General features: G+C 44.6%; 1 protein-coding gene across 1 annotated transcript in view; it reads left to right on the top strand.

The window, feature by feature from the left end:
• The window catches only part of LOC121377303 (bone morphogenetic protein 1-like), a 42,448-nt gene extending 28,804 nt beyond the window's left edge, over positions 1–13,644 (top strand). Inside the window, exons 12-14 of the mRNA XM_041505239.1 lie at positions 142–263; positions 2,685–2,843; positions 11,738–13,644. Coding sequence (XP_041361173.1) covers positions 142–263; positions 2,685–2,843; positions 11,738–12,507 — 1,051 coding nt within the window. The 3' untranslated portion in view covers positions 12,508–13,644. The remainder of the gene's footprint in view (positions 1–141; positions 264–2,684; positions 2,844–11,737) is intronic.
• The last annotated feature ends 5,227 nt before the right edge of the window (positions 13,645–18,871 follow it).

Genomic DNA, 18,871 nt, shown 5'->3' with positions numbered 1-18,871 from the left:
TTAAATTCTTTTGAGTAGTATATATATTATCCAACTTTTAATATTCATATAAAACTCATACAAAGACAGGTTATCTATGCTTAAATAGATCAATCATTAAATTTTGGTAATAGATATTTGGCCGCTTTTATCTTTGTTCAGTAATTTCGAGTGTGGCTGGCGAATCAACGTGAACGTGAGCTACTTCGTCGAGCTGGTGGCGCTGACGTTTAAGTTGGAGCGGACGGATGGCTGCAGCTACGACTACCTCGAAGTGCGCGACGGTGAGTGGCAGTCATGTCTCGTGCGTCTTAGAGAGAAAACCCGCTACATTTTCCCATCAGTAATATACCAGCCATGGTGCACTGGGTATAACGATACTTTGGGTGTGGTCGTGTCACTTCTACATAGACAGGGTCAGAAAACTAGGGGTGTGGTCGTGTTGAACTAGGGGTGTGGTCGTGTCACTTCTATATCGACAGGGCCAGTGGTCTAGGGGTGTGGTCGTGTCAGTTCCATATTGACAGGGTCAGAAAACTAGGGGTGTGGTTGTGTTGACCTAGGGGTGTGGTCGTGTCATTTCTATATCGACAGGGCCAGAGATCTAGGGGTGTGGTCGTGTCAGTTCTATATTGACAGGGCCAGTGAACTAGGGGTGTGGTCGTGTCAGTTCTATGTTGACATGGCCAGTGAACTAGGGGTGTGGTCGTGTCAGTTCTATGTTCACAGGTCCAGTGAACTAGGGGTGTGGTCGTGTCAGTTCTATATTGACAGGGCCAGAGAACTAGGGGTGTGGTCGTGTCAGTTCTATGTTGACAGGGCCAGTGAACTAGGGGTGTAGTGGTGTCAGTTCTATGTTGACAGGGCCAGTGAACTAGGGGTGTGGTCGTGTCAGTTCTATATTGACAGGGCCAGTGAACTAGGGGTGTGGTCGTGTCAGTTCTGTATTGACGGGGCCAGTGAACTAGGTATTTTCAGGGCATTATAGTTGCACATGACTGAAAGTATATGTCTTAGTAGCAAAATGCGCTGTTTACTCTGTTTACGCTGTTTACTCTGTATATTTAACATTGGTGATACAAAATATATCCTGAGTGACATAACGTTTGTGTTAGCCAGAGATTCAAAACAAGTTAATGTTTGTTTGATTGATCAACACAACTAGAGCATATTGATTTTTTAATCGTCAATAATTGGATGTAGAGAACTTTTATATGCACTTTCCTACAGACAGGACTACATATGTCATGGTGTTTGATATAATGGGGCACTGGGTATTGGGAACACACTATGGGATTGAGTCCACCGAGAGAATTCGACCCTCCGATCTAAACACCACAGGCGGGCACTCTACTGACTGAGCTAGACTCCGCCAGTCGTGTTAACAAGAGTGTAATAGGTTCTAGATAGAGTAGAGGTACACACACACACACACACACACACACACAGACACACACATACAGACACAGACACGCACACACACACACACACACACACACGCACGCACAAACACACACACACACACACACACAGACACACACACATACACACACACACGCACACACGCACACACACACGCACGCACAAACACACACACAGAGACACACACACAGAGACACACACAGACACACACACACACACACACACAGACACACACACATACACACACACACAGACACACACACATACACACACACGCACACACACACACACACACACACAGAGACACACACACATACACACAGACACACACACACATAGAGACACACACACATACACACACATACATACACGCACACACACACACACACACACACACATACACACACACACATACACATACACACACACGCACACACACACACACACGCACACACACACACACACAGAGACACACACACATACACACAGACACACACACACACACATAGAGACACACACACACATACACACAGACATACACGCACACACACAGACACACACAGACACACACACACATACACACACACACGCACACACACACACAGAGACACACACACATACACACAGACACACACACACACACATACACACACAGGCACACACACACACACACAGACACATATATATATATACACATGGATATACACAAACAGCGATACTCACACACGCATACACACGCACAAAAGCACAAACACACACACACATAGGGAGAGAGAGAAAGAGAGAGAGAGAGAGAGAGAGAGAGAGAGAGAGAGAGAGAGAGAGAGACACACACACACACATGTAAATACACACAGACAGACACATACACAAATACAATTACAGAGACACACACACACACGCACGCACAAAGACACACATACACATACAGACAGACACACACACACACATACATACACAGACACGCACGCATGCATACACACACACGTTTGCGCACACGCACACACACACACACATATATATATATATATATATACACACGTGCGCACGCACGCACACACACTCACGGACACGCACACACATGCATGCAAGCACACACACAAATACACGTCCTCTACGAATTATTGTGTAACTAGACATAAGCTATGAGACACTGCCCCCTCCCCTTGACAAAACTGGGATACCTTGCTCCCTATGCGCCTAGATCAGTCTCAACAGTATTGTGCTCGTACTATGTCGCTTTATGTAGGTTTTTCTATGTTTTTATTTGCACTTCGTTTCAGGAGATTCAAAGAAAGCTCGACTGCTAGGGCGGTTCTGTGGCCTGTCGAAACCTATCCTGTTCAGCAGCGGACTCCACCTGTACCTCCACTTCAAGAGCGACGGTTCCCATAGTGACGCTGGCTTCAGATTCCAGTACCGGGCCACAGACACAAAACAAGGTACTAATGCATGCGCGCATCGAGGGAGAGGGTACTAGAGATGCGCACCATAATAAAAAACATCTTTTAAAAGTTGCACCCCCTTTCTAATAAAATAATGTATTCGCCCTTGTAGTTTCTCAAACAATGAAACCTGTACATCTTTACTTCCGTCATTTATGGGAAATGTCAAAACAGGGTCATTCCAGTGTTCCAGATAAGTATATGGAAATCAGTAAACGCAAGGAAACTAATGCTTGACCACTGACACCTCGTCGCGTTTTAAACCGTGGCTGTTCAGTGTCAGACGTGGCTGTTCAGTGTCAGACGTAGCGCTATTTTTAAACCGCGGCCGTTTAGTGTCAGTCGTAGCTCTATTTTCAAACCGTGGCTGTTCAGTGTCAGACGTAGCGCTATTTTTAAACCGTGCCTGTTCAGTGTCAGACGTAGCGCTATTTTTAAAGCGTGGCTGTTCAGTGTCAGACGTAGCGCTATTTTCAAACCGTGGCTGTTCATTGTCAGATGTAGCGCTATTTTCAAACCGTGGCTGTTCAGTGTCAGACGTAGCGCTATTTTTAAACCGTGCCTGTTCAGTGTCAGACGTAGCGCTATTTTTAAAGCGTGGCTGTTCAGTGTCAGACGTAGCGCTATTTTCAAACCGTGGCTGTTCAGTGTCAGACGTAGAGCTATTTTCAAACCGTGGCTGTTCAGTGTCAGACCTGGCTGTTCAGAGTCAGACGTAGCGCTATTTTTAAACCGCGGCCGTTTAGTGTCAGACGTAGGGCTGTTCAGTGTCAGACGTAGCGCTATTTTTAAACCGTGGCCGTTAAGAGTCAGACATAGCACTATTTTTAAACCGTGGTCGTTTAGTGTCAGACGTAGCGCTATTTTTAAACCGTGGCCGTTAAGTGTCAGACGTAGCGCTATTTTTAAACCGTGGCTGTTCAGTGTCAGACGTAGTGCTATTTTTAAACCGTGTCTGTTCAGTGTCAGACGTAGCGGTTCAGTGTCAGACGTAGCGCTATTTTCAAACCGTGGCTGTTCAGTGTCAGACGTAGCGGTTCAGTGTCAGATGTAGCGCTATTTATAAACCGTGGCTGTTCAGTGTCAGATGTAGCGCTATTTTCAAACCGTGGCAGTTTAGTGTCAGACGTGGCTGTTCAGTGTCAGACCTGGCTGTTCAGTGTCAGACGTAGCGCTATTTTTAAACCGCGGCCGTTTAGTGTCAGACGTAGGGCTGTTCAGTGTCAGACGTAGCGCTATTTTTAAACCGTGGCCGTTAAGAGTCAGACATAGCGCTATTTTTAAACCGTGGCCGTTTAGTGTCAGACGTAGCGCTATTTTTAAACCGTGGCCGTTAAGTGTCAGACGTAGCGCTATTTTTAAACCGTGGCTGTTTAGTGTCAGACGTAGTGCTATTTTTAAACCGTGTCTGTTCAGTGTCAGACGTAGCGGTTCAGTGTCAGACGTAGCGCTATTTTCAAACCGTGGCTGTTCAGTGTCAGACGTAGTGGTTCAGTGTCAGATGTAGCGCTATTTATAAACCGTGGCTGTTCAGTGTCAGACGTAGCGCGATTTTTAAACCGTGACCATTTAGTGTCAGACATAGCGCTATTTTCAAACCGTGGCTGTTGAGTGTCAGACGTAGCTCTATTTTTAAACCGTGGCTGTTCAGTGTCAGACGTAGCACTATTTTTAAACCGTGGCTGTTGAGTGTCAGACGTAGCGCTATTTTTAAACCGTGGCTGTTCAGTGTCAGACGTAGCAGTATTTTCAAACCGTGGCTGTTCAGTGTCAGACGTAGCGCTATTTTCAAACCGTGGCTGTTCAGTGTCAGACGTAGCGGTTCAGTGTCAGATGTAGCGCTATTTATAAACCGTAACTGTTCAGTGTCAAACGTAGCGGTTCAGTGTCAGACGTAGCGCTATTTTTAAACTGTGCCTGTTCAGTGTCAGACGTAGCAGTATTTTCAAACCGTGGCTGTTCAGTGTCAGACGTAGCACTTCAGTGTCAGATGTAGCGCTATTTATAAACCGTGGCTGTTCAGTGTCAGACGTAGTGGATCAGTGTCAGACGTAGCCCTATTTTCAAACCGTGCCTGTTCAGTGTCAGACGTAGCGCTATTTGTAAATCGTGGCCGTTTAGTGTCAGACATAGCGCTACTTTTAAACCATGCCTGTTCAGTGTCAGACGTAGCTCTATTTTTAAATCGTGGTCGTTTAGTGTCAGACGTAGCGCTATTTTTAAACCGTGGCTGTTCAGTGTCAGACGTAGCGCTATTTTTAAACTGTGCCTGTTCAGTGTCAGACATAGCGCTATTTTTAAACCGTGGCTGTTCAGTGTCAGACGTAGCGCTATTTTTAAACTGTGCCTGTTCAGTGTCAGACGTAGTGCTATTTTTAAACCGTGGCTGTTCAGTGTCAGACGTAGCACTATTTTCAAACCGTGGCTGTTTAGTTTCAGACTTAGCGCTGTTTAGTGTCAGACGTAGCACTATTTTTAAACCGAGGCTGTTTAGTGTCCGACGTAGCGCTATTTTTAAATCGTGGCCGTTTAGTGTCAGACGTAGCGCTATTTTCAAACCGTGGTCGTTTAGTGTCAGACGTGGCTGTTCAGTGTCAGACCTGGCTGTTCAGTGTCAGACGTAGCGCTATTTTTAAACCGCGGCAGTTTAGTGTCAGACGTAGCGCTATTTTCAAACCATGGCTGTTCAGTGTCAGACGTAGTGCTATTTTTAAACCGTGGCCGTTTAGAGTCAGACCTAACGCTATTTTTAAACCGTGGCCGTTTAGTGTCAGACGTAGCGCTATTTTTAAACCGTGGCTGTTTAGTGTCAGACGTAGCGCTATTTTTAAACCGTGGCTGTTAAGTGTGAGACGTAGCGCTATTTTTAAACTGTGGCTGTTCAGTGTCAGACGTAGCGCTATTTTCAAACCGTGGCTGTTCAGTGTCAGACGTAGCGGTTCAGTGTCAGATGTAGCGCTATTTACAAACCGTAGCTGTTCAGTGTCAGATGTAGCGGTTCAGTGTCAGACGTAGCGATATTTTTAAACCGTGGCTATTCAGTGTCAGACGTAGCGCTATTTTCAAACCGTGGCTGTTCAGTGTCAGACGTATCTCTATTTTTAAACCGTGGCTGTTCAGTGTCAGACGTAGTGCTATTTTTGAACCGTGGCTGTTCAGTGTCAGACGTAGCACAATTTTTAAACCGTGGCTGTTCAGTGTCAGACGTAGCAGTATTTTCAAACCGTGGCTGTTCAGTGTCAGACGTAGCGCTATTTTCAAACCGTGGCTGTTCAGTGTCAGACGTAGCGGTTCAGTGTCAGATGTAGCGCTATTTATAAACCGTAACTGTTCAGTGTCAAACGTAGCGGTTCAGTGTCAGACGTAGCGCTATTTTTAAACTGTGCCTGTTCAGTGTCAGACGTAGCAGTATTTTCAAACCGTGGCTGTTCAGTGTCAGACGTAGCACTTCAGTGTCAGATGTAGCGCTATTTATAAACCGTGGCTGTTCAGTGTCAGACGTAGTGGATCAGTGTCAGACGTAGCCCTATTTTCAAACCGTGCCTGTTCAGTGTCAGACGTAGCGCTATTTGTAAATCGTGGCCGTTTAGTGTCAGACATAGCGCTACTTTTAAACCATGCCTGTTCAGTGTCAGACGTAGCTCTATTTTTAAATCGTGGTCGTTTAGTGTCAGACGTAGCGCTATTTTTAAACCGTGGCTGTTCAGTGTCAGACGTAGCGCTATTTTTAAACTGTGCCTGTTCAGTGTCAGACATAGCGCTATTTTTAAACCGTGGCTGTTCAGTGTCAGACGTAGCGCTATTTTTAAACTGTGCCTGTTCAGTGTCAGACGTAGTGCTATTTTTAAACCGTGGCTGTTCAGTGTCAGACGTAGCACTATTTTCAAACCGTGGCTGTTTAGTTTCAGACTTAGCGCTGTTTAGTGTCAGACGTAGCACTATTTTTAAACCGTGGCTGTTTAGTGTCCGACGTAGCGCTATTTTTAAATCGTGGCCGTTTAGTGTCAGACGTAGCGCTATTTTCAAACCGTGGTCGTTTAGTGTCAGACGTGGCTGTTCAGTGTCAGACCTGGCTGTTCAGTGTCAGACGTAGCGCTATTTTTAAACCGCGGCAGTTTAGTGTCAGACGTAGCGCTATTTTCAAACCATGGCTGTTCAGTGTCAGACGTAGTGCTATTTTTAAACCGTGGCCGTTTAGAGTCAGACCTAACGCTATTTTTAAACCGTGGCCGTTTAGTGTCAGACGTAGCGCTATTTTTAAACCGTGGCTGTTTAGTGTCAGACGTAGCGCTATTTTTAAACCGTGGCTGTTAAGTGTGAGACGTAGCGCTATTTTTAAACCGTGGCTGTTCAGTGTCAGACGTAGCGCTATTTTCAAACCGTGGCTGTTCAGTGTCAGACGTAGCGGTTCAGTGTCAGATGTAGCGCTATTTACAAACCGTAGCTGTTCAGTGTCAGATGTAGCGGTTCAGTGTCAGACGTAGCGATATTTTTAAACCGTGGCTATTCAGTGTCAGACGTAGCGCTATTTTCAAACCGTGGCTGTTCAGTGTCAGACGTAGCTCTATTTTTAAACCGTGGCTGTTCAGTGTCAGACGTAGTGCTATTTTTGAACCGTGGCTGTTCAGTGTCAGACGTAGCACAATTTTTAAACCGTGGCTGTTCAGTGTCAGACGTAGCGCTATTTTCAAACTGTGGCTGTTCAGTGTCAGACGTAGCGCTATTTTCAAACCGTGGCTGTTCAGTGTCAGACGTAGCCGTTCAGTGTCAGATGTAGCGCTATTTTTAAACCATGCCTGTTCAGTGTCAGACGTAGCGCTATTTTTAAACCGTGGCCGTTTAGTGTCAGACATAGCGCTATTTTCAAACCGTGGCTGTTCAGTGTCAGACGTAGCTTTTTAAACCGTGGCTGTTCAGTGTCAGACGTAGCGCTATTTTTAAACCGTGGCTGTTCAGTGTCAGACGCAGCGCTATTTTCAAACTGTGGCTGTTCAGTGTCAGACGTAGCGCTATTTTCAAACTGTGGCTGTTCAGTGTCAGATGTAGCGCTATTTTCAAACCGTGGCTGTTCAGTGTCAGACGTAGCGGTTCAGTGTCAGATGTAGCGCTATTTATAAACCTTAGCTGTTCATTGTCAGATGTAGCGGTTCAGTGTCAGACGTAGCGCTATTTTTAAACCGTGGCTGTTCAGTGTCAGACGTAGCGGTTAAGTGTCAGATGTAGCGCTATTTTTAAACCGTGGCCGTTTAGTGTCAGACGTAGCGGTTCAGTGTCAGATGTAGCACTATTTATAAACCGTAGCTGTTCAGTGTCAGACGTAGCGGTTCAGTGTCAGATGTAGCGCTATTTATAAACCGTGGCTGTTCAATGTCAGACGTAGCTCTATTTTTAAACCGTGGCTGTTCAGTGTCAGACGTAGCGCTATTTTCAAACCGTGGCTGTTTAGTGTCAGACTTAGCGCTGTTTAGTGTCAGACGTAGCGCTATTTTTAAACCGTGGCTGTTTAGTGTCCGACGTAGCGCTATTTTTAAATCGTGGCCGTTTAGTGTCAGAGGTAGCGCTATTTTTAAAACGTGGCTGTTCAGTGTCAGACGTAGCGCTATTTTTAAACCGTGGCTGTTTAGTGTCAGACGTAGCGCTGTTTAGTGTCAGATGTAGCGCTATTTTTAAACCGTAGCTGTTTAGTGTCAGATGTAGCGCTATTTTCAAACCGTGGCTGTTCAGTGTCAGACGTAGCGCTATTTTCAAACCGTGGCTGTTCAGTGTCAGACGTAGCGCTATTTTTAAACCGTGGCTGTTCAGTGTCAGATGTAGCGCTATTTTTAAACCATGGCTGTCCAGTGTCAGACGTAGCGCTATTTTTAAATCGTGGCTGTTTAGTGTTAGACGTAGCGCTATTTTCAAACCGTTGCTGTTCAGTGTCAGACGTAGCCCTATTTTTAAACCGTGCCTGTTCAGTGTTAGTCGTAGCGCTATTTTTAAACCGTGCCTGTTCAGTGTCAGACGTAGCGCTATTTTCAAACCGTGGCTGTTCAGTGTCAGACGTAGCGCTATTTTCAAACCGTGGCTATTTAGTGTCAGACGTAGCGCTATTTTTAAACCGTTCCTGTTCAGTGTCAGACGTAGCGCTATTTTCAAATCGTGCCTTTTTAGTGTCAGACGTAGCGCTATTTTTAAATCGTGGCCGTTTAGTGTCAGACGTAGCGCTATTTTCAAATCGTGCCTTTTTAGTGTCAGACGTAGCGCTATTTTTAAATCCAGGCCGTTTAGTGTCAGACGTAGCGCTATTTTTAAATCGTGGCTGTTTAGTGTCAGACGTAGCTCTGTTTAGTGTCAGACGTAGTGCTATTTTTAAATCGTGGCTGTTTAATGTCAGACGCTATTTTTACACTTGGAGGAGAAAACAGACACGTAGACCAGTTGCCACCACACAGACTACTCCTCACGACAGAGCAGCAAGGGTCCTTTTATTTACACGTTCACATAGACAGGACAGTGCATACCACCAATTTTTATATCCCAGTTATGGAGCACAAGGTGAGACGGCGGTTGAGCGCTCGTTTGAGGTGCTTGCGTCGCAGGATCGAACCACATCGGTAGGTCCATTCAGCTGATTGTTGTTTTTCTCTCGCTCCAACCAGTGCACCAAAACTGGTATGTGCATTCCTGTTTGTGGGAAAGTGCATATAAAAGATCCCTTGCTGCATTAGAAAAAAAAAGGTAACAGGTTTCCTCTGATGACTACGATTGAGAATTACCAAGTGTTTGACATCCAATAGCCGATGATTAATAAATCAACGTGCTCCAGGCGGGTGGTGTTTAGTCTTTACTACATACAGCACTTGTACTTTGTGTTCTACTCTATGCCGACGATACGGCACTGCTTGCAGATAATTACGAAGATATGCAAAAATTATTTAATGCTTTTGATTCATATTGTACCAAATGGAGACTTACAGTGAACTGTAATAAGACTAAAGTTTTAATTTGTAGTGGAAATAAGAAAGACTATAAAAAGTAATTTTTTCTAGGGAAATCCAAACTTGATAAAGTTACAAATATTAGGTGTTATATTCCAAAACTGAAATAAATTTTACTGAGGCAAGAAATATGCAATATGAACAAGCAAAGAAGGCCATACATTTTATTCTGAGACAAGGTAGATACCAAATAATTTCTACAATGCCAGCTCAAACTATTTGACTGTATGGTGTTACGCATTCTTCTATATGGAAGTGAGGTATGGGCTTTTGAGAGGTTATGCTATATGGAAAGGTTATGTAACCAATTTTTGAAACTGTTATTACCTGTAAGAAAGTCTACTCCACTGTACATGTTATATGGAGAAAATGGATGTTATCCAGTATATATAAATGTAAAAATGAGAATGATTACGTTTTGGTACCGATTAATTACTGGGGAAACAATCAAAATTGTCATTATTAATCTACATTAATCTCGTTCATACTATTTTATTTTTCTTTCATTTTTAATTTTTTTTTTTTTAATGTTTGTTTAGTTTAGTTTAGTTTTGTTTAGTTTAGTTTTTTGTTTGTTTGTTTTTTATTATTTGTTTTCTTTACTCGATTTTGACCTCTAAAGCAGACGACCAATGTGGATTTCTATCTGCTAGAATAACGCCATGTTATGACCATTTGAGTTTGAATATTGCACGCTAGTCAGTGCTTGTCGTGTTTTCATCAGATGACGATTGTGTTGACATACAACTCTTGGGTACTAAAACAAATGTCATATTTATGACGTCCTACTCACAATACCGACTTCATGCTGTACAGTCCTTCACTGCTTGTTTATACTGTGCAACTTTTGACAGGTTTATGACGTATTGTGTACCGACTTCATGTTGTACAGTCTTTCACTGCTTATTTATACTGCACAACTTTTGACAGGTTTATGACGTATTGTGTACCGACTTCATGCTGTACAGTCCTTCACTGCTTGTTTATACTGTACAACTTTTGACAGGTTTATGATGTATTGTGACACGAGACCGGCCTCGGTGGCGTCGTGGCAGGCCATCGGTCTACAGGCTGGTAGGTACTGGGTTCGGATCCCAGTCGAGGCATGGGATTTTTAATCCAGATACCGACTCCAAACCCTGAGTGAGTGCTCCGCAAGGCTCAATGGGTAGGTGTAAACCACTTGCACCGACCAGTGATCCATAACTGGTTCAACAAAGGTCATGGTTTGTGCTATCCTGCCTGTGGGAAGCGCAAATAAAAGATCCCTTGCTGCCTGTCGTAAAAAAAGAGTAGCCTATGTGGCGACAGCGGGTTTCCTCTAAAAACAGTGTCAGAATGACCATATGTTTGACGTCCAATAGCCGATGATAAGATTAAAAATCAATGTGCTCTAGTGGCGTCGTTAAATAAAACAAACTTTACTTTTACTTTTATTGTGACACGAGGACTGCGTATTTATTTATTTCTCTGTTACAGCGGGCGACACGAGGACTGCGTATTTATTTCTCTGTTACAGCGGACGACACGAGGACTGTGCATTTATTTATTTCTCTGTTACAGCGGACGACACGAGGACTGCGTATTTATTTCTCTGTTACAGCGGACGACACGAGGACTGTGCATTTATTTATTTCTCTGTTACAGCGGACGACACGAGGACTGTGCATTTATTTATTTCTCTGTTACAGCGGACGACACGAGGACTGTGCATTTATTTATTTCTCTGTTACAGCGGACGACACGAGGACTGTGCATTTATTTATTTCTCTGTTACAGCGGACGACACGAGGACTGTGCATTTATTTATTTCTCTGTTACAGCGGACGACACGAGGCCGGTGCATTTATTTATTTCTCTGTTACAGCGGACGACACGAGGACTGTGCATTTATTTATTTCTCTGTTACAGCGGACGACACGAGGACTGTGTATCTGACGACTGTGATGGTCAGCACGACGTCACTGTTGGTGTTTATCGCTGTCGCCCTCATTCTCGTCTTCTGTATCATCAAACTCAAACAGAAACACAGGCGGGCCCGCAGACACCAGGCGCCATCCAGGACCGGCAACACTGGAGAAGAAACCCGCACGGGGAGCCCGTACTCGCGGCAGGAGAGTGAGTTGTTCCACATTCAGCCGAACTCGTTCGTCGTGTCGCCACCGCCCTACCACCTCGTCGTCAGTGACACGAGGTACGCCCTGCCCCTCGACGACCCCCCTCCCTACCCCGCCGCTGAGTTTGAACTGGTGGACAAATATCAGTGGACAGCTACTGCTGGACTCATTAAGATGGCAGGGTCTGACACGACACAATCCAGCGTCCGTGATTCCAGGGAGATACGCCATGAGCACATAGCTCTGAGTCTGGGAGATGGCAATCTGTTGAACACAACATCGGAAAACAGTGCGCCTGTGGCGCCATTTGTTGAGCGGAACCGAACATCAATGTTGAGTGATGAGTGTGACGTCACGCAATCGGTCACGCCACGAGAAGGAGCAGTCAGTGATTCGAGGCAAATACAAGTCTTAGATCAACCCGGATCTGCTACTGTTAACGCACGTGGTCGTGAGGACATTCCTGTCGACCAGGACAGATATCAGTCACGTGATGATACGTCACACATTGCAATTGGAGATACGACATCCGTCCCAGCTGGTTGTATTGAAACATCAGTTTAAATAATTCATCCTTGAATTTATGTACTTAATATTAGCTACATTTGAAAACAGTGATGCTTAGTGAATATTCAGTGTAGGCCTATATATGTTTGAGTCAGGGTGGAATCGTCGAGAGAGAGAGAGAGAGAGAGAGAGAGAGAGAGAGAGAGAGAGAGAGAGAGAGAGAGAGAGAGAGAGAGAGAGAGAGAGAGAGAGAGAGATACTGACAAGAGAGGGGTGCACGATAGGGGGAGGAGGGAGGAAAGAGAGGTGTTGGGAAAGAGAGATCGACGAAGATAAAATAAGAGAGAGAGAGAGTCTGAAGGACGACTGTTGAAAGACAGTGCCAGACATATAATAATATGTATACATATCAAACTGTTATCACATCATTAAACTGTTTTATTTGAATAAAGTCTATATATATTGGTTAATTTGCTGATGCTAGCAAAACGAAGTCAGTTATTGCTGGTTACCTACAGTTGCGAGTTCGTCAAGTTAAATCTCATTTGAACTGACGCAGAACTGGGATACTGAAAACGTTAATTGGTTTATAGTCCAGATTTAAACAAACACTATGAGAGTTCTTTCTTGGAAGTCCCTGTATGTGCACGGCTATCTTATGATTGAACAGATAAACAAGTATAAGTACGGAGTGAGATCGGGGTCTTATGATTGAACAGATAAACAAGTCATAAGTACGGAGTGAGATCGAGGTCTTATGATTGAACAGATAAACAAGTCATAAATACGGAGTGAGATCGAGTTCTTATGATTGAACAGATAAACAAGTCATAAGTACGGAGTGAGATCGAAGTCTTATGATTGAACAGATAAACAAGTCATAAGTACGTTGTGAGATCGAGGTCTTATGATTGAACAGATAAACAAGTCATAAGTACGGAGTGAGATTGAGGTCTTATGATTGAACAGATAAACAAGTCGTAAGTACGGAGTGAGATCAGGGTCTTATGATTGAACAGATAAACAAGTCATAAGTACGTAGTGAGATTGAGGTCTCTAGGTTGCACTGTACCAATAGCACAACGTTCTGTGTCAAAATGTTAGGTGCACGGTGAACTGTTTATGGTGTCGTGGGTAGAAATATGATTATTTGTGTAAATACCATTATTCATTGCCAATAAACGAATACACTTTTGTCTGTTATACAGTTGTTATCCAAATATGGAAGTGCGATTTTAGAAAAAAATCGGTTTGCTAACTAAACGATTAATACAATCTGTTAAATGGTATGTAACCCTCCATTTCCTTACAAGTAGATTAAAGATGAGGTTTTGTACGTTTTATTGGTGTACTGCCTGTATGTGTTGACGCTCACCTTCGTAAGCTAAGGTTCCATTTCGTGTAGTATACTGCATTCCGTACCTTGCCAGAGTAATACCCACTTAAACCGATACCCAGGGTACCATTCTGTGTAGTATACTGCATTCCGTACCTTGCCAGAGTTACCCACTTATACCTATAGCCAGGGTACCATTCTATGTAGTATACTGCATTCCGTACCTTGCCAGAGTTGCCCACTTAAACCTATAGCCAGGGTACCATTCTGTGTAGTATACTACATTCCGTACCTTGCCAGAGTTACCCACGTATACCTATAGCCAGGGTACCATTCTGTGTAGTATACTGCATTCCGTACCTTGCAGGAGTTACCCACTTAAACCGATAACCAGGGTACCATTCTGTGTAGTATACTGCATGACGTACCTTGCCAGAGTTACCCACTTAAAACCGATAACCAGGGTACCATTCTGTGTAGTATACTGCATGCCGTACCTTGCCAGAGTTACCCACTTAAACCGATAGCCAGGGTACCATTCTGTGTAGTATACTGCATTCCGTACTTTTCCAGAGTTACCCACTTAAATATATAGCCAGGGAACCATTCTGTGTAGTATACTGCATTCCGTACCTTTCCAGAGTGACCCACTTAAACTGATAGCCAGGGTACCATTCTGTGTAGTATACTGCATTCCGTACCTTGCCAGAGTTACCCGCTTAAACCGATAGCCAGGGTACCATTTCGTGTAGTATACTGCATTCCGTACCTTGCCAGAGTTACCCACTTAAACCTATAGCCAGGGTACCATTTCGTGTAGTATACTGCATTCCGTACCTTGCCAGAGTTACCCGCTTAAACCTATAGCCAGGGTACCATTCTGTGTAGTATACTGCATTCTGTACCTTGCCAGAGTTACCCACTTAAACCTATAGCCAGGGTACCATTCTGTGTAGTATACTGCATTCCGTACCTTGCCAGAGTTACCCGCTTAAACCTATAGCCAGGGTACCATTTCGTGTAGTATACTGCATTCCGTACCTTGCCAGAGTTACCCGCTTAAACCTATAGCCAGGGTACCATTTCGTGTAGTATACTGCATTCCGTACCTTGCCAGAGTTGCCCGCTTAAACCTATAGCCAGGGTACCATTCTCTGTAGTATACTGCATTCCGTACCTTGCCAGAGTTACCCACTTATACCTATAGCCAGGGTACCATTCTGTGTAGTATAATGCATTCCGTACCTTGCCAGAGTTACACGCTTAAACCTATAGCCGAGGTACCATTCTGTGTAGTATACTGCATTTCGTACCTTGACAGAGTTACCCTCTTACACCGATAACCAGGGTACCATTTCGTGTAGTATACTGCATACCGTACCTTGCCAGAATTACCCGCTTAAACCTATAGATAGGGTACCATTTCGTGTATTATACTGCATTCCATACCTTGCCAGAGTTACCCACTTATACCTATAGCCAGGGTACCATTCTGTGCAGTATACTGCATTCCGTACCTTGCCAGAGTTACACGCTTAAACCTACAGCCGAGGTACCATTCTGTGTAGTATACTGCATTTCGTACCTTGACAGAATTACCCGCTTAAACCTATAGCCAGGGTACCATTCTGTGTAGTATACTGCATTCCGTACCTTGCCAGAGTTACCCACTTATACCTATAGCCAGGGTACCATTCTGTGTAGTATACTGCATTCCGTACCTTGCCAGAGTTATACGCTTAAACCTATAGCCGAGGTACCATTCTGTGTAGTATACTGCATTTCGTACCTTGACAGAATTACCCGCTTAAACCTATAGCCAGGGTACCATTTCGTGTAGTATACTGCATTCCATACCTTGCCAGAGTTACCCACTTATACCTATAGCCAGGGTACCATTTCGTGTAGTATACTGCATTCCGTACCTTGCCAGAGTTACCCTCTTAAACCTATAACCGACGTACCATTTCGTGTAGTATACTGCATTCCGTACCTTGCCAGAATTACCCGCTTAAACCTATAGCCAGGGTACCATTCTGTGTAGTATACTGCATTCCGTACCTTGCCAGAATTACCTGCTTAAACCTATAGCCAGGGTACCATTTCGTGTAGTATACTGAATTTCGTACCTTGACAGAGTTACCCTCTTAAACCGATAGCCAGGGTTCCATTTCGTGTAGTATACTGCATTCCGTACCTTGCTAGAGTTACCCACTTAAACCGATAACCAGGGTACCATTCTGTGTAGTATACTGCATTTCGTACCTTGCCAGAGTTACCCTCTTAAAGCTATAACCGACGTACCATTTCGTGTAGTATACTGCATTCTGTACCTTGCCAGAATTACCCGCTTAAACCTATAGCCAGGGTACCATTCTGTGTAGTATACTGCATTCCGTACCTTGCCAGAATTACCCGCTTAAACCTATAGCCAGGGTACCATTTCCTGTAGTATACTGCATTTCGTACCTTGCCAGAGTTACCAACTTAAACCTATAGCCAGGGTACCATTTCGTGTAGTATACTGCATTCCGTACCTTGCCAGAGTTGCCCGCTTAAACCTATAGCCAGGGTACCATTCTCTGTAGTATACTGCATTCCGTACCTTGCCAGAGTTACCCACTTATACCTATAGCCAGGGTACCATTCTGTGTAGTATACTGACATTCCAGGGTACCTTGCCAGAGTTACCTATAGATAGGGTACCATTTCTTAAACCTATACCTTGCCAGAGGTACCATTCTGTGTAGTATAGTGCATTCCGTACCTTGCCGTACCTATAGCCAGGGTACCATTCTGTGTAGTATACTGCATTCCGTACCTTGCCAGAGTTACACGCTTAAACCTATAGCCAGGGTACCAGGGTTTCTGTGTAGTATACTGCATTCCGTACCTTGCCAGAGTTACCTTGCCAGAGTTATACGCTTAAACCTATAAGGTACCATTCTATACTGCCGTACCTTGACAGAATTACCCGTACCATTTCGTGTAGTATACTGCATTGCGTACCTTGCCAGAATTACCCGCTTAAACCTATAGCCAGGGTACCATTCTGTGTAGTATACTGCATTCCGTACCTTGCCAGAGTTACCCACTTAAACCTATAGCCAGGGTACCATTTCGTGTAGTATACTGCATTCCGTACCTTGCCAGAGTTACCCGCTTAAACATATAGCCAGGGTACCATTCTGTGTAGTATACTGCATTCTGTACCTTGCCAGAGTTACCCACTTAAACCTATAGCCAGGGTACCATTCTGTGTAGTATACTGCATTCCGTACCTTGCCAGAGTTGCCCGCTTAAACCTATAGCCAGGGTACCATTTCGTGTAGTATACTGCATTCCGTACCTTGCCAGAGTTACCCGCTTAAACCTATAGCCAGGGTACCATTTCGTGTAGTATACTGCATTCCGTACCTTGCCAGAATTACCCGCTTAAACCTATAGCCAGGGTACCATTTCGTGTAGTATACTGCATTCCGTACCTTGCCAGAGTTGCCCGCTTAAACCTATAGCCAGGGTACCATTCTCTGTAGTATACTGCATTCCGTACCTTGCCAGAGTTACCCACTTATACCTATAGCCAGGGTACCATTCTGTGTAGTATACTGCATTCCGTACCTTGCTGCCTGTCGTAAAAAAAGAGTAGCCTATGTGGCGACAGCGGGTTTCCTCTAAAAACAGTGTCAGAATGACCATATGTTTGACGTCCAATAGCCGATGATAAGATTAAAAATCAATGTGCTCTAGTGGCGTCGTTAAATAAAACAAACTTTACTTTTACTTTTATTGTGACACGAGGACTGCGTATTTATTTATTTCTCTGTTACAGCGGGCGACACGAGGACTGCGTATTTATTTCTCTGTTACAGCGGACGACACGAGGACTGTGCATTTATTTATTTCTCTGTTACAGCGGACGACACGAGGACTGCGTATTTATTTCTCTGTTACAGCGGACGACACGAGGACTGTGCATTTATTTATTTCTCTGTTACAGCGGACGACACGAGGACTGTGCATTTATTTATTTCTCTGTTACAGCGGACGACACGAGGACTGTGCATTTATTTATTTCTCTGTTACAGCGGACGACACGAGGACTGTGCATTTATTTATTTCTCTGTTACAGCGGACGACACGAGGACTGCATTTATTTATTTCTCTGTTACAGCGGACGACACGAGGCCGGTGCATTTATTTATTTCTCTGTTACAGCGGACGACACGAGGACTGTGCATTTATTTATTTCTCTGTTACAGCGGACGACACGAGGACTGTGTATCTGACGACTGTGATGGTCAGCACGACGTCACTGTTGGTGTTTATCGCTGTCGCCCTCATTCTCGTCTTCTGTATCATCAAACTCAAACAGAAACACAGGCGGGCCCGCAGACACCAGGCGCCATCCAGGACCGGCAACACTGGAGAAGAAACCCGCACGGGGAGCCCGTACTCGCGGCAGGAGAGTGAGTTGTTCCACATTCAGCCGAACTCGTTCGTCGTGTCGCCACCGCCCTACCACCTCGTCGTCAGTGACACGAGGTACGCCCTGCCCCTCGACGACCCCCCTCCCTACCCCGCCGCTGAGTTTGAACTGGTGGACAAATATCAGTGGACAGCTACTGCTGGACTCATTAAGATGGCAGGGTCTGACACGACACAATCCAGCGTCCGTGATTCCAGGGAGATACGCCATGAGCACATAGCTCTGAGTCTGGGAGATGGCAATCTGTTGAACACAACATCGGAAAACAGTGCGCCTGTGGCGCCATTTGTTGAGCGGAACCGAACATCAATGTTGAGTGATGAGTGTGACGTCACGCAATCGGTCACGCCACGAGAAGGAGCAGTCAGTGATTCGAGGCAAATACAAGTCTTAGATCAACCCGGATCTGCTACTGTTAACGCACGTGGTCGTGAGGACATTCCTGTCGACCAGGACAGATATCAGTCACGTGATGATACGTCACACATTGCAATTGGAGATACGACATCCGTCCCAGCTGGTTGTATTGAAACATCAGTTTAAATAATTCATCCTTGAATTTATGTACTTAATATTAGCTACATTTGAAAACAGTG

Source organism: Gigantopelta aegis, chromosome 7 (genome assembly GCF_016097555.1).
Source record: "Gigantopelta aegis isolate Gae_Host chromosome 7, Gae_host_genome, whole genome shotgun sequence".
Classification (NCBI taxonomy): Eukaryota; Metazoa; Mollusca; class Gastropoda; order Neomphalida; family Peltospiridae; genus Gigantopelta; species Gigantopelta aegis.
Note: the sequence above shows the minus strand (reverse complement) of the source record. Positions and strands in the feature narration are given on the sequence as shown.